The sequence below is a fragment of the Ananas comosus genome, linkage group 1 (assembly GCF_001540865.1).
Source record: "Ananas comosus cultivar F153 linkage group 1, ASM154086v1, whole genome shotgun sequence".
Taxonomy (NCBI): domain Eukaryota; kingdom Viridiplantae; phylum Streptophyta; class Magnoliopsida; order Poales; family Bromeliaceae; genus Ananas; species Ananas comosus.
In genome coordinates this window covers 4,933,580-4,948,652 of record NC_033621.1, presented here as the reverse complement: position 1 = coordinate 4,948,652, position 15,073 = coordinate 4,933,580, and the positions used below count along the sequence as shown (strand labels likewise).

The 15,073-nt window shown below is 37.7% G+C and overlaps 2 protein-coding genes across 3 annotated transcripts in view; one reads left to right on the top strand and one right to left on the bottom strand.

Annotated features, from left to right (window-relative positions):
• LOC109708821 lies at window positions 8,835-11,979 on the top strand. The gene is made up of 2 exons (XM_020230675.1): window positions 8,835-9,229; window positions 11,065-11,979. Exons 1-2 carry the CDS (start codon window positions 8,969-8,971, stop codon window positions 11,140-11,142), a joined length of 339 nt encoding a protein of 112 aa, XP_020086264.1. The 5' UTR covers window positions 8,835-8,968; the 3' UTR covers window positions 11,143-11,979.
• Window positions 9,701-15,073, bottom strand: part of LOC109708815 (phosphatidylinositol 4-kinase alpha 1) — a 69,258-nt gene continuing 63,885 nt past the window's right edge. For both annotated transcript variants that reach the window (XM_020230653.1, XM_020230660.1), the window contains exons 23-25: window positions 14,719-14,927; window positions 14,182-14,343; window positions 9,701-10,289 (exon numbers count right to left, since the gene is read on the bottom strand). In XM_020230653.1, coding sequence (XP_020086242.1) covers window positions 10,031-10,289; window positions 14,182-14,343; window positions 14,719-14,927 — 630 coding nt within the window. In that variant the 3' untranslated portion in view covers window positions 9,701-10,030. The remainder of the gene's footprint in view (window positions 10,290-14,181; window positions 14,344-14,718; window positions 14,928-15,073) is intronic.

The following is a 15,073-nucleotide window of genomic DNA, read 5'->3' as shown; positions in this document are numbered from 1 at the left end:
TACTGCAAAAAGAAATAGTCCTCAGTGGGTACCGCTACCGACCTCAATGGCTCACCCACTAAGTTTACAGAAGTAAGCAGGGATAGTAAAGAAAGCTAGAACAAATCTACAGCTAAATGCCGCTATACTATCATCATCCAACACTAACAATCTGTAGAAAATGTAAATCCTGACCCAATCTCACTAGGGACTGTGAACACACCCGTCTCGCCTGTCGAAGCTACACTAACTGCCACCACGCTAGGTCGTCAGTGGAGAGCAAGTCCAAACAGGACAAACCGACATCAACGCAAAAGCACTAAATCCGACTCCGAAGTGGCACTCGTGAGCGCTACCCAACCGAGTATGCAAGCGTGTCTCTGCCGAGCTCAATCAGGCTCTCACAGGCTATAATCAAAGCAGAAAGGTCTCACTGGTCTAACAACCATAATCCACGTGCCCTCGGTACAATCTGATACAAAAACTGCAAACTAGATCCACTGTCAACCACAACGACATTCGACAGTTCGGAGCAGTCTATACACCGCTATAAAATAAGCTCGGTACTCCAGCACGAGCGTAAATGCATTCTACATTATTCTGGGTATCCACTGTCCACAACTTCGGCGATACAAACAAACTACGGCTCCTAGAGCTAAATCTGGTAGTTTGAACAAATGACGGTGTAGAATCGATAGTTTTCTCCTAAGTCAATTCCAAGTCCAACATGCATAATTTAGCTAATATTCTAAGCTTCAATTCAGGTTCAAAAGCATGCAAATTCAAGAATCGAGCTAATCAACATGCTAAACGAAGCTAAAAACACATGCTGTCAACATATAGAATTAGGAGAAAATCCGTAGAATCCGGTAAGCATAACATTAACCCACCTCAAAAGCTAATCCAACTCCGGCAAGAAGTCAACAGAAGCGGAACCACGCGCTCGCCTGGCCTCCCAACGGCTTTACCACGATGAACGCACACTCGAACGGCACCGCGGCGCAACGTCGACGTCACTCAGACTCCACCCGAGGCCTCCCCTCCTTGCGTACGGCTTCACCTAGAGATAGATATAAGGAAGCATAAAACTCTCTCTCTCTCTCTCAGGCTCTCTATCCTATATAGGCTGGGAAGATAAGGGTGAAAGTAACGAGGCAAGAATTTACCAAAAAGTCCCTTATCTACCCTGGAGTACCGGTACCAGGCCGTTGCCGTACCGGTACCCCGTAGCAGAGTTTACAACCCGAGAGCAGTCTGCGCGCAGAATACACTAGGTACCGGTACGCCTCTGGGTGCCACCGGTTCACAATGCTGAAAATCTGCTACTTGCAGATTTCAGTGCTAACTTCCTGCTCTCGCGTCCCACTGAGTTCGGTTTGCGTCTATTTCGCGCCAACATGACTTGGACTTGTTCCGACACTTTTCAAATGTGTCGACAAGCCTCAGATGCTGAAATCCACAGTTGCTGGCCACCAGGGATACTACAATTAAAGGATCCGATCATCCATGTTTAGCACATCATTTGATTTTGACCGTTCATTTTATACCCACTTGGGTTGGGTTGTGTTCTGATGCAGATGGTAGCCTATGAATTCAGATATTCGAGAGAAAATTTTGAGAGAGGCTCATTACCCACCTTATACGATTCATCCCGGTGGAACCAAGATGTATAAGGATTTGAAGACACACTTCTGATGTAATGGAATGAAGAGAGACATTGATAGATTTGTGGCTTAATGTTTGACTTGCCAACAGGTGAAGGTCGAGCATCAAGTACCTGCTGACAAGCTTCAGAATCTGCCGGTGCCCGAGTGGAAATGGGAGCAAATCACAATGGACTTTGTCGTGGGTTTACCGAGAGCACAGAGTGATTTTGATGCGATTTAGGTGATAGTGGACAGGCTGACCAAGGCTGCTCACTTCCTACCAGTGCAGACCATCTGGTCCAGAGAGAGACTCGCTCAGTTGTACTTGGATGAGATTGTGAGATTACATGGAGTGCCTACCTCGATAGTATCAGACAGAGACCCGAGATTTGTCTCGCATTTCTGGAGGAACCTTCAGATGGCCTTGGGTACACAGCTACATTTCAGCATAGCATTTCACCCACAGACAGATGGTCAGTCAGAGTGGACCATTCAGACTCTGGAGGACATGTTGAGAGCATGTGTCCTGAACTTTGGAGGAGGATGGCATCAACATTTGAGACTGGTTGAGTTTTCGTACAACAAAAGCTATCAAGCAAGCATTCAGATGGCTCCATTTGAAGCGTTGTATGGACGCAGGTGTCGATCACCCTTGCATTGGAGTGATGCGGGTGAAAGGAAGACTCTAGGGCCTGAGATTCTGATGGAGGAAAAGGAGAAGGTTAAGGTTGTACGACGACATCTATTGACCATCCAGAGTCGATAGAGGAGCTATGTTGATACTAGGAGACGAGACTTGGAGTTTCAGGTTGGTAATCATGTGTTTCTGAAAGTCTCGCCATCCCGAGAGATACACAGATTCAGAGTTCGTGGAAAACTCAGTCCACGATTTGTAGACCCTTTTGAGGTATTGGAGCGAGTCGGACCAGTAGCCTACAGGATTGCTCTACCCCCATGACTGGCCGGTATTCATAATGTATTTCACGTCTCGGATTTGAGGAGATACGTGTTTGACCCCTCACACGTGATCGACTTCACTCCACCGAAGCTTGGCGAGGATTTGAGATATGAGGAGCGACCGGTGCGTATTCTTGCTCGTGAGATGAAAGAATTGCTCAACCGAGTCATACCTTATGTAAAGGTGCAGTGGAGTAATCACGAGAAGTGTGAGGCAACTTGGGAGCCGGAGATAGTGATGTAAGACTCTTACACCTATTTGTTCGAGGCTCAAGTTTGAGGTATGCTTCTAAGTTTCGAGGACGAAACATTTTGTAGTGAGGGAGGTTGTAGTGTCCCTGGTGTTTGGTTGCCTTTGAGGTTTCAACATCTGAGGCTTGTCGACACGTCTGGAGAGTGTCAGAACAAGTCGGAGTCGTTTTGGTGCGAAATTGACGCAAAACGGACTCAACACGATACGAGAGCAGAAATCTGACACTAAAATCCGCAAAGTGCAAGAGTTCAGTGTTCAGTATCGGTACCTGAGAGGAGTACCGGTACCCCTGCTGGATGGCGAAGATGAGAGCTCTCGGGTTTGTGTGAGGAGATACTGAGTACCGGTACTGACCTGTCGAGTACCAGTATCGAGCTCGTGTACCGGTACTGCATTGGGCTGGTACCGGTACCCAGTGTGCGAAGCTGCGGGCTGAAGGCCCGAGTACCGGTATTCAAATGGAGTACCGGTACTCCAGCTAGATTTTTTAGTAGGTAAGGAGTATTTTGGTCCGTTGGAAGTGTCGATAACCCCAATCACCCCTTAGCCTATTTATACGTGTAGAGAGCTCTGAGAAAGGGTTTTTGTTGCTACTTTCTCTCTCTCTAGTTTTTGGTCGTGCTCATGGTGGTGATTGCGGCTTGAGCTTGGGAGGTTGTCGACTCGATCCGGAGGGCCGTTTGAGCGCATGGGCATCGCGGTTGCGTCGTTGGGAGGCCGGGCGAGCGCGTGGATTTTCTTCTTTCGACTTCTTGCTGTTGTTGGACAACTTTTCAAGGTGGGTTAGTGTTTATTGAAATCATCGAATTACCTCCTAAGCCTTAGCACCATCAGCATGTTTCGTCGGTTTTGTTTCCGTTTGCTAGCATTCGAATTCATGAAAATTGTATGTTAAAGCATAAAATCTGAATTTGGAGTTAAGCTAGTGTTTGTATACATGTTGGACTTGAAATTGATTTAGGAGAAAACACTCGAAATCCTTCACTGTCACTTTTCTGAAAATTATCAGATTTAGCTTTAGGAGCTGTGGTTCTTTTGTATCGCCGCTGTTAGTAAGCGGTGGATGCCCAGATTAGTGTAGGATGAATTTACGTTCATACTGGAATGTCGAGCTCGTTTATAGTAGTGTGTAGACTGTTTCGCACTGTCGGGTGCCGTCGCGGTTGACGGTGAACCCAGATTTCTGTATCTTGTAAGATATATATATATATATATAGAGTAAGACTACTATACTCTTATGAGTAGGGGGCCCTTAGTACTCATAAGTTGTTTTCGATGATGGGGCTTCCGAATTGAAGATCCACTCCGTTAAATATGATCTAGAGTATTTGAAACTTCTAGAAAATAAATTTCGTAATTTTTCGAAATCATAATAAAGTCCATCAAGCGGGCATAAAATGAATGGTCAAAATCGAACGACGTCCTAAAAATAGATGATCGGATCCTTCAATTTAAGATCAAAGTTATTGATCTTTATCTAGGTAGTGAATAGAATTTNTTAGCTTTCGTAGAATATTTTTGGCATTCAAATATATATAGGCCACCTACTTTCGCAGCTCGGACAAAATAAGAAGTCAATTAGCTATGTCGAGCCGAGTTTTGCTTGTGACATGAAGGGGATAGTACAGTCGAATGTTGTTTGTGACACGAGACACTTGAAAAGCCGACTAAAATTTCAGGTCGTCCTTATGAAAGGTTTGACCACTTGCGAAGCAACCAAGGGCTTGTTTGGATGCCAGAGCAAGATATCCGGTAGTAACTTGCGCAGAATTAGCAATTTCTTTTATGGTTGGCATCCAGGATTTCGTTAGATAGGGCATTCCACCAATGGGTTGATTTATCTTATTCCAAGAAAATGACTTTTGAGGCCGAATATGGTATGACGTTCTTGCATCTACTCATCTAACCATACTCCTCATCTACTAATTCCTACATTCTTTCTGAGTAAACTAAAGAGATGTGCTGAACAAGATGTTCGTGCATCCCAACAGACCCTAAGTTTTAAAAGTTGTAATGCAGATGAACCTGAATGGATAACTTACCAGCTTGTTCAGCAATTGAAGAGTAAAGTGCGCTAATAAGTTCCACCGGTGTTTAAAATGTTGTCCTTCCCAATGAAAGCACTGTTTCTAAATTTATGGTTCGCGAAGGAAATATTGATGCAGATGCTTCATACAGTTGGTTGCATTTGTTTCACATAGAACTTTTAATTTCGTAATTCAAAGCGCCCCTAACGGTATGTAATACATCCATGATAGTGTTTTTGATACCACAAATTAGTAACCATGTGCGACACCGACACTGACATTGGCTGTGTTAGTTTAGAGGAAGTACTTTGGAACAATAGATAGCATTAGATGTGTTAGTTTGCGGGTCGAAAGGAATCTACACCTACAATATTGTAATGGTACCATTGCAGTAAAAAGCACAACCACTTTTTAGAGAGAGAACAAATGAATGTTGATAGTTTAGAAACTACTGTGAGTTATGGAGGCCTGGTCTATCTTGGTCATAGGAAACACGTCTGTAGCGTTTCATCGGTTGGCTTATACTCCTAGTTTACGTACGACTTCAATATTTTATTGGCCTGGGTGCCTAGTGCATACAGTTTTAGTTTTATCAGTTTCAAAGGCATTGTTAGTTCCAGGTTGTGGTGTTATGTATGGGTTGAAAAGGTCTTCAAACTAAAAGATCGAATATATATAGAGACTCAAAATCACGAGATCAAAACTAATTCCGTAACTTATGGATATTAAGGCTTTGCTTAATGGTACTTTTAAGATTAGGTTCTAGATTATAGATGTGGTCAATTTGGATCAACGTCGTAAAATAGATCAATTGAAATTTGAAGTGTTTCTTGGATTGATTTGGGATCTTAGTTTGGATCAGCATCCAGTCAAATTGAAACTTTGTGTGTGTGTGTGTGTGTGTGTGTGTGTGTGTGTTATAGAGTTCCTTGAGCTTCAAATCATAAATTCTGATGCAGAATATGATTACATAGCTCGCTACTTTTTGCTTTAGCTAATAGGCCGTTCGGTTGCATATAAAACTAAGAAGAACAAGTTCCAAGAAAAAAAATTGTGCTTTTCACTGAACTTTTAATTTATTTGTTCTGTTTATTTCTTTGATTCCTTCTATATATATACACACACACGAGAGAGAGAGAGAGAGAGAGAGAGAGAGAGTTGGTATATGCTTATCCTACACGACATGCTAAGCTACTTCAACTAAGATTAGTCTCGAAAACGGAGCCGTACTCCAAATAGTCACAAAACTTGCACTATTAGAATTCCGAATTCCACTCCAATGTTGTTTAGGAATTTTCTTGAACCGGGTCTACACGCACCAAATCAATAATAACAAAAAAAAGCATATTTCTTAAAAAATTCAATTTATAATATTAATAAATCTTGAAATTAAGCATTAGAATAACATTATTCCACCAAAATGGTGGAATAGTTTATCCCAATCAAAATATTTTATGCGGCCAAAATATATGTCGTTTGGCGAAATGGCGGAAATAATTTTTGTTATTCCGGCTTTATCCCCGAATCAAACGGAGTCTAAGTAGGTTTATCCTTTGACTAAGTTCGGATGGTCCAAATTTTTCAAGGCGTAAAGTTCCCTCGAATTCGTAATGATTGAAAGTCATACTCCCATTTCGAGTGCCATCAGTAGATTCAGTCCATTAGTGTAAACTTCAGGATCATCAAATAATATGAGATACATCCCTATTTCAAGCTGGCAATCTGATTTTGAGATTAAATTAACGACTCAATCTATTAGTACAACAATTATTAAGTCCAAACAACCGGTCCAAAATATTTATATATGCGCAAATTATTAGTTCTAGTATAGTACCTATATATAAAGCTCTCGCGCACTCCTGCATGATTCAAATTGAAACTATTGAATGCCACACAAATTACTTATTTTGATATCTAAATTTTCTTGTGAGATCCTTATATATTAGATATAATAGGCCAAGCCTATTTATCCGGCTATAATAGGGTTGAATATGCTAAGTATCAGAGCAGTTCTAAAATGGATGACCTCTTGAAAAGTGGTACGTCGCATTTCATCTCGTAATTCTGGAAACTTTGAGAAGACAGTGTAATCACTGTCAGCTTATGAGGTGGCTTAACACATCTCTTTGTTTGGTATAAAATCTTTTCAAAACTTTTGTCTATTTATACTGTTTTTGCCCCCACGCGCCCACCTAAATTTTGATAATTGCTTACAGAATCTTAGCCAAAATAGGATATTCCAAGCACCAAGCGGCCGCTTGTAAGATTTGCTTTGTGCGTCAATTGTAATAAGAAGATATTCTCTAGGTTTTTTCAGAAAGTAAAATTAGCAACCATGCCAAAAACGAAATATGCGAACTAATTAATATATAATTATCGCCAGCAGATGTATATATATAGACATGGTGAATTATTCCTTGTCATTAAATTTTCCTCCAAAATCAAAGTGTGATGTGACAAAAGGAGCACTACAATTTAACTTGGTAGAGGCTCCATCGTAATCATTCATCTAACTGAACAGTTTTATTCAGTGAAATACGCAGTTACGTGGAGCTTCAGTAAATTGATTGTTTCCTTCTATCTTTCTATTCACCAACACCTAAAAATTATTGTCTAGACCTTGTTCTTAAAACCAGCTGTGGAACGCCGCAATCTTAATTAGCTTTCATTCTACCACCCAAAAATCTAATAATTCACCACCAAATGGAATGTTACTCTCTTAGAACATTCAAGATTATTTTATTGTTTTTTTTTTATTTTTTTCAAAAAACTGAGGGCTATAAGGTGATAAATAGAAAATTAAAGTTCTGTGATTTCAATTGTTTAATTATATGTAAAAAAAAGTAAAAAATTATAAACAACTTATATATAAGTTATTTATATTGCAAATTTATTTAGATTCAAAATTAATTTTAAATTTTAAAACTAGAATTAAATTTAAATAAAAATTCAAATTTAAAATTTTTACATAAACATTATTTCCCAGATCCGAATTTGAAATTTTTGTGTTGAATTTGAATTTACAAATAAAATTTAGAATGTGAAATTAAATTCATGATTCACTTTAAGTTTAGGTTGAACTTCAACAAATAAAGTAAATTCAAAAATTAAAATTAAGACCAAACATTACCTTTTAGAGAAGGCCTCCACTTTTGATGACTTTAGAAATTTTTGGGGGCGAAGTTAAAAATATGAGATTTATTTATAATTTACTTTACTAACCTATTTTTATAAAATAAATTTTATATTACTTTCGTAAATCAAACAACAATAAAACGTTATTATTTGAAAGTACTACTTTAGATGCTTCATTTTTAGCCAAACTGTAATTTGCTTTTTTTTTTTTGGCTCGAATTTTTAAAATTATTGCAATCAAGTCCTACAATCCAATTTAGTTGACACATCGCTGATGTAAACATGATAGGGCGTCTTAATTATTAGTGTGTTATGAATTACAACACTGCTACATCACTTCTATATTTACGATGTATTAATATTTAATCTACTAAATTGAGTTATAAGACTTAATTGTAAAAATACTAAAAATTCGAATAAAAAATTACAATAAGTTATAGTTTGAGACTAAAGTATCACCAACCTTATAGTTTGAGGACCAGACGTGCAATTTACCCTTTTTTTTTTTTTAAGTGAAATGGTAAGTCTACGACCCAAAAGGGTTGCAATCTTGACAACCCCTAATCCAATGATTTAAGAGTTTAAACAACTCACCGACTGTTCCTAAAGCAAGTGGCAAAAGGCTTGGTGGTTGGTACCCGAGACTCAAGTTCGAATCCTAGTTGATTCACATTTTCAGCTAAGTTTATTTCTAAATGAAATAAACGAAGTGAATAGCGTGCTACTTATATCTCAAAAAAAAGAGTTTAAACAACTCTTTTTTTAATTTTTAGTTAAAAAAAAAAAGAGAGAGAATGATAAGACTACTATGCTAATTATAGTTTTTAGAGGGGCTAAGTTATAAGATTACAACCCTATAAGGGAAGGGTTGCAGACCAAACAGCACTCCTTTTTTGTATAAACATTAACCTATATCACCCTCTCCATCACCACCCTGCCTCTTCGCCTGTTGAATGCCTGCATCTTAGAGCATGGCGGGTCCCGCGACCATTGTTGCAGTGGAAGGCGAGAGAATTGAGTTCAATGCGGATGCAGGCGAGCACGAAGAGTGTGCTGACATGAGGGGAGGTGATGCAAGTGCAGACAAGGTGACCCAAGGAACTAGCGACGGCCGGCAGCTGGAGGGCTTCCACAGGAGGAAGACCCCCCCGAATGTATTTGATGCAATGCCTAAGAGAGAATCTCAACTGATGTTAACTTCAACCGATGGAACAGAGTTTTTGACAACATTGGTAAGCTTCAGAAACCTGATTGATCAGAAAATAGTGCAGAATTGTAAGCAGAAAAAGTGCTAGGACACGGTGCAGCCTTCTATCAACCATACATGGAAGATGATTTTACTACTTCAGTATAATGATATAATAACCAGAGGAAGGAGAGTAGAGTGTAGCTGAGCATTTCCCATTTGGGCAAATCAGATCATCAGAAAGTGAAGATATTCTGAAACAAGATAACACCACAGGACAGTCTTTTTAAAACAACTTCCATCACATGTCCAAATTCTACCATAAAACTATTCTCAAGAGGGAAAAATCAAAAATATGAAGTGGCTAAGGAATAAAACATAGAAATGAAACAAAAATCTGCAACCGACTTCCTATCTGTGGCCGAACAAAATCCACAACTATCTGCCAAGCAGGCACACTCAAATGCATGGAACTAGATGTTGCAAAGAATAAAAAGAGAAAAGCAGAACGTAAGCGTAGCCAACCGATGATGCCGTAATTAAATTACAACACAATATTTTCACTACATACTCGATATCCGAGTCTAAAATATCAACACAACATGGCCCTCATTAGCTATAGTTCTGTTCGAAATCGCATACCAATTTTCGACGCGGGAAAAAGATAATATTAAATCGATTCCCATCATATGTTTTATAATTTTTGTCTGACACCCTGCTACATTTCTCAACCTCAAACAACAGAAACCCCTCAATAAATTACACTACATGAGAAAAGAAATTAGTGGTAAGAAATGCTTCTTGCACTATGTTACAATAAAAATCAAGAGAAATAAAAGGGCGGCAACTATTTCTCAATTCCTTGCTGCAAGTACTGAATCAAGTCATACCCAGCAGTGGTCCACTTGTTGTAAGCATCAACACATGTCCGGATCATGAAATTAGCTGCCTCACGATCGTTCATCTCAGGGTGGAATCGTTTCCTAAGGTTGCCGATAGGATCGCCCCTGCTAAAGCAGGGGAGACCACTGTCCACCATTAATAGCACAGTGGTTATAATCCCATTCATGTGTCGCCGCGCCGCGAGGTATCCTTTCACGCACAAACTGAGACGACACAAATAAAAGGTACCAAGTTGAATATGATTACAATAGTAATATTAAATATAAACTTCAAAAGGATAAAATTTAACCGGTATTGATTTGGTCCTCAAATTTCTCATGTAGGGCAATTTCAGAGTCAAAATAAGTTAACCATATATGTGCTGAACATTGGATAGGAATTTCCCTTGATGAAAATCAACTTTTTAATTATCATGATATTTCAATAATTCCATTCTTTCGGGATAGAAGTTTTAATTAAGATGTTACTTACTATATCCTAGAAAAGTGGAATTTACTTGAACCGTCTTAATGCCCGAAAAAAGCAAAAATAGTACGTCGACAGCCAGAGGGGCCTTACAGAGCATTTGTGGTTATGGTGTACAGGTGCATATGAGATTCACATTAGTTTAAACATAATGCAGAGAATGTAGGGAAAACATCAATCGTATGTGATAAATGAAGAGAGAGAGAGAGAGAGAGAGAGAGAGAGAGAGAGAGGAGATAGTATAATATAACATGAATATAGAAAAAATAGTACTTTTATTGGCTTAAAATATTGTGCATTATTCTCAAAGTAGTTGTTTAAGAATATTATTTTAGATACAAAAGAATAAGTACTCAAAATAAATCAACGAAGCTAGAAATATCAAACTATTTTTAATTGTTTCAGTAGCTAATTATAGACATCTTATACTAAACCTACTTCTATTTGCTTAAAGTGCATTATATGAGATTATTTACTTAGATGGTCATTATGTAATGACAATGCCTAATTCAGATGCAGTCTCTGATAGGAGGGGTCAAACAACCACAGAGGCTAATGTGCAGGTGCACGCACTGTTTTGTAGAACAGTGATCCTTCTTACTTGCAGAAGTTTGTCGTGTCTCTCATCTACCAACAATTTCAGACAAATACTAAGGTACTCAAACAAGAACTTATACAACTTAGTCCCTGATGTTACCTCATCTTCCCACTGTCCGACCTGCATGCATTTTCTATTCAAGTTCCTGGCATATGTTAGGAAATTTGCATAGCACAAAATGATTATCATCTAAGAAACCACTTTGTGCCTCCCGAGCCCAAACCAAACTTCCCAGTAAAATATAGGTGAAATGTTAATTTTAAATTTTACTAGTTATTATATGGTGAGTACGCCTCTAGCATTAGGTATCTAAGTTATGAACAGGCAGTTTAAGTGTAGGAGCATCTAAATCATAATTCGTCCAATGATCAAGGATAATTTGTACATTTAACTCCAAAAGTATGATGGCAAAGTTTACAAATGTAATAATTAGACTGTCTTCTATCCACTGTTACATTTACTTAATAATATCAGTAGTGATATACTGGCAACAGCTTATGGTTTCTACTTGAGTAATTTTCATAATCACGTGATTGATCAGTAACTATCAACTTAATACATACGAATTATATCTAATCCAAAGATTACCAGTCGAGCCAATAATGCATAAAATAAATATCTTATCAAAACAGAACCTCTCAAACCTCTCGATTAATTATTGTAGTATTACAACGGTGCTCTCTTTATGTGATAAGAAGAATCAAAATGAACAACAAGGTTGTAAATAGCGGATATCGGGCACATAGTATTTGAAGGGTCTCATAGCGGAAAGAGAATAGAGGACACCATAGAGGGCACTATAAACTAGGGGTGGAAACGAGCCGAGCTCGAGCGAGCTTACCTCGGCTCAAATTCGGGTTGAAATTAATTTCGAGCCTAAATTTAAGCTCAAGCTTGGTTTGAAATTAATTCGAGCCGAGCTCGAGCGAGCCTAATTTCAAGTCGAGCGAGCTCGAGCCTTACACGAGCCGCTTAAAATTCTCAACATCGTACGATCAATAGTTTAATTTGTATAGAACATTATCTACAATTTGATACAAAAATATGTCTAATAGTTCAAAGTACAAAATAATTATATGAAATATGATATTATAATATGAAGAAAAGTAATTTATGAGTTGAATATCTAATCTTTTCAGCCTCACATGTCTTCTCTTCCACCTTCAATCTCCATATTATTCATTTTCATTTATGCGGTCAAAAATAAATAAATTATATAAGTAAATATTGTATTAAACTATCCAATCATATATAACTAAAATTAAAATTTTATATAAATAATAATTTTTTATTTTAAAAATATTCTGTATGTTTTCTTAAGCACACAATTAATAGCAAGATAGGCAACGGCGAACATATGCTGTTACTTGGTAACTTGGAGGGCTTCAAGCTTGGCCACTTAGGGTGAGAGACAAAGAAAAAGAGAGAGAGAAACAAATTAAAAATTTAGAGCTCTATGAAAGAAAGAAAGGGAAAAAGTATAAATTTAGTGAAATTTTGCTTTTTTATTTGTCTATTGGGTTTGTTTTTATGGACCAATAACATTGGCCCAATTTTAACTAAACTCAGGTTATTCACTCAGCCTATATATAATTAAAATATATTATATTTATATATTTTTTAATATATATATATATATAGTGTAGAACTAGTATGCTATCGGAAATATAGAGGATTGGATACTTCCGAATTTTTGACCCTTTGATCAAGAATTGTACGGTTGGAATGATTGCGGTCCCCTCTAGGATTATACAATACCCCTAGAGTTGAGTGGTCCCTAGAAGGTAATAGTATTAATCCAAAGTTTAGAAATGATTAAAGGGGTTGATCTACAGGTCAAAAAATCGGAAGCACCGGATCCTCTTTACTTTCCGATAGCATAGTAGCTCTACTATATATATATATATATATATATATATATATATATATATATATATATATATATATATATATATATTCGAGCTTTTCGAGCCTAATTCGAACGAGCCGAGCAATACTCAAGCTCAGCTTGAAATAAATTTCGAGCCTTTTTTTTTGTTCAAGCTCGGCTTATTTAATTTCAAGTTGAGCTCGAGCGAGCCAAATATCGAGTCGAACGCAAGCCGGCTCGCTCATTTGCCAGCCCTACTATAAACCCATAGCGGGTTTCATAAAAACAAACTCAATATGTATAAAAAATACATATAATTTTGCAAAAAAGACAATTTTAAAGAAAAGACAAACTAATCGTTCCTTTTTTTTTAGTATTGCAAGTCTATATATATATTTAATGTCATTATCTATTAAGATTAACTTTAAAATATTACGATTAAGCAAACCAAAAAGACATAAAACTCAAAAATCTATAATCCATTAACAATCTAAACAACTTATAAATGGATATCAAAAAGGACATTTAGGTAAATGATTAAAATCTTTTTCAACGGGAAGACATTCTTCTTCTCCTTCACCAGAGGTATTATGGTCATCCACTTGAGAACTCGACTCAATTAAATGCTTTAACCCATTTGCACTTTTTTAAGTTTTGGGGTCATAGCGCCCGCTTTCCAACCACTTTATAGCAGCCGCTTTAGCAGGCCCTATGCCGCTAAAGCAACCGCTATGAACCCGATCCGCTAAATTTCGTTTTAGAGATTACGGCGTAGCAATAGTACATAAAATCCGCTATAATAATGGCTGCTATTTAAAACACTAGTGAACAATATGCTAGTCTAAGAGAACCTAGAAAGTTTGGTCAGCCATTAGAACTTAAATCAAGCGAACCTATCAACAAATTCGATTTGGGTGCAAGATTTGCTCCTCTTTACAATAATAAGTATATGTGGTGTATCAAACATGAATTGCCAATAGACATAAATCATGCTAATCAATAAATAGCAAACTGAACTACTCAAAAAGAAGTGTTCTACTGTAAGAAATAAGCAGCTATCATTCTATTGATTAACCTAAAGAAGCATTGACAAATTTCTGCAGTCATCACATGCATCAGGACCCAACATACAGCTTAGCATGAATCATAAAGAATAACTTGCCTGACAAACTGGTTCCAGGTGTCACTCTTCATCGATCCAGAAGGGTCAAGCAATTGAGTCATTTCATGACTCAACTTGAACTGCGCACTTTCAAATCGCATATTTCCCCCTGGTGAAGTCTCCAATATGAACCCAAAATCTATATGAACTAGCCTTCCCTGGCTGAAAATTAAATATGATGGCGTGAGCCCTAACTGTTTTCCAGTTGAGGTTTTAGATATATTTCTGCTAAGTCATCTATTTATATCTTTATGACTCTACCCCTGTAAAAACTGAATTTATATTTATACCCTGTAAAGTGCAGTTTCTTTCATAAATGCCCTCACCTTAAGTTGGAAAGCCATTTCGAGAAAGTTCTGTACAGAGGAGAATTTTGTATATACAAGGGTATAAACATAGGGAAAAATGTTTTTAAAGGGCATATATTGTAATTGATTTTACAGGGAGATATGTGTAGATAAATGACTTTGCATGGTTGCATACGTACAAATGCCCTTTCTATTAGCCAGTGAAGAAAAGAAGAAAAATAAACCATACTTGTCAAAAAGAAGATTTCCATTATGCCGATCCTTTGGTTGAAGTAATAAGCTAGCAACAGCATAACCAGCACTGCTGATCATAAACATTTCACGAGCAGCTTCAAAAGATGAAGAACCCACAGGGCCATAATCTTGCTGGAAAATCTCATACAACCCACCATCAGTGGTTTCACCCATTTGGTTTCTGCTCCTTGTATTAGGAACAACCTGCATGAGTAGAAAACACATAGTCACAAGTCATCAGTAATCAAAGATGTAGTCAATAGTTTGAATAAAAGGATCAATGGTCTGCTTAATCCATTCTAATTGACTAGAGGTAGCTTTATTAGATATACCTTTAGTACATTGATATC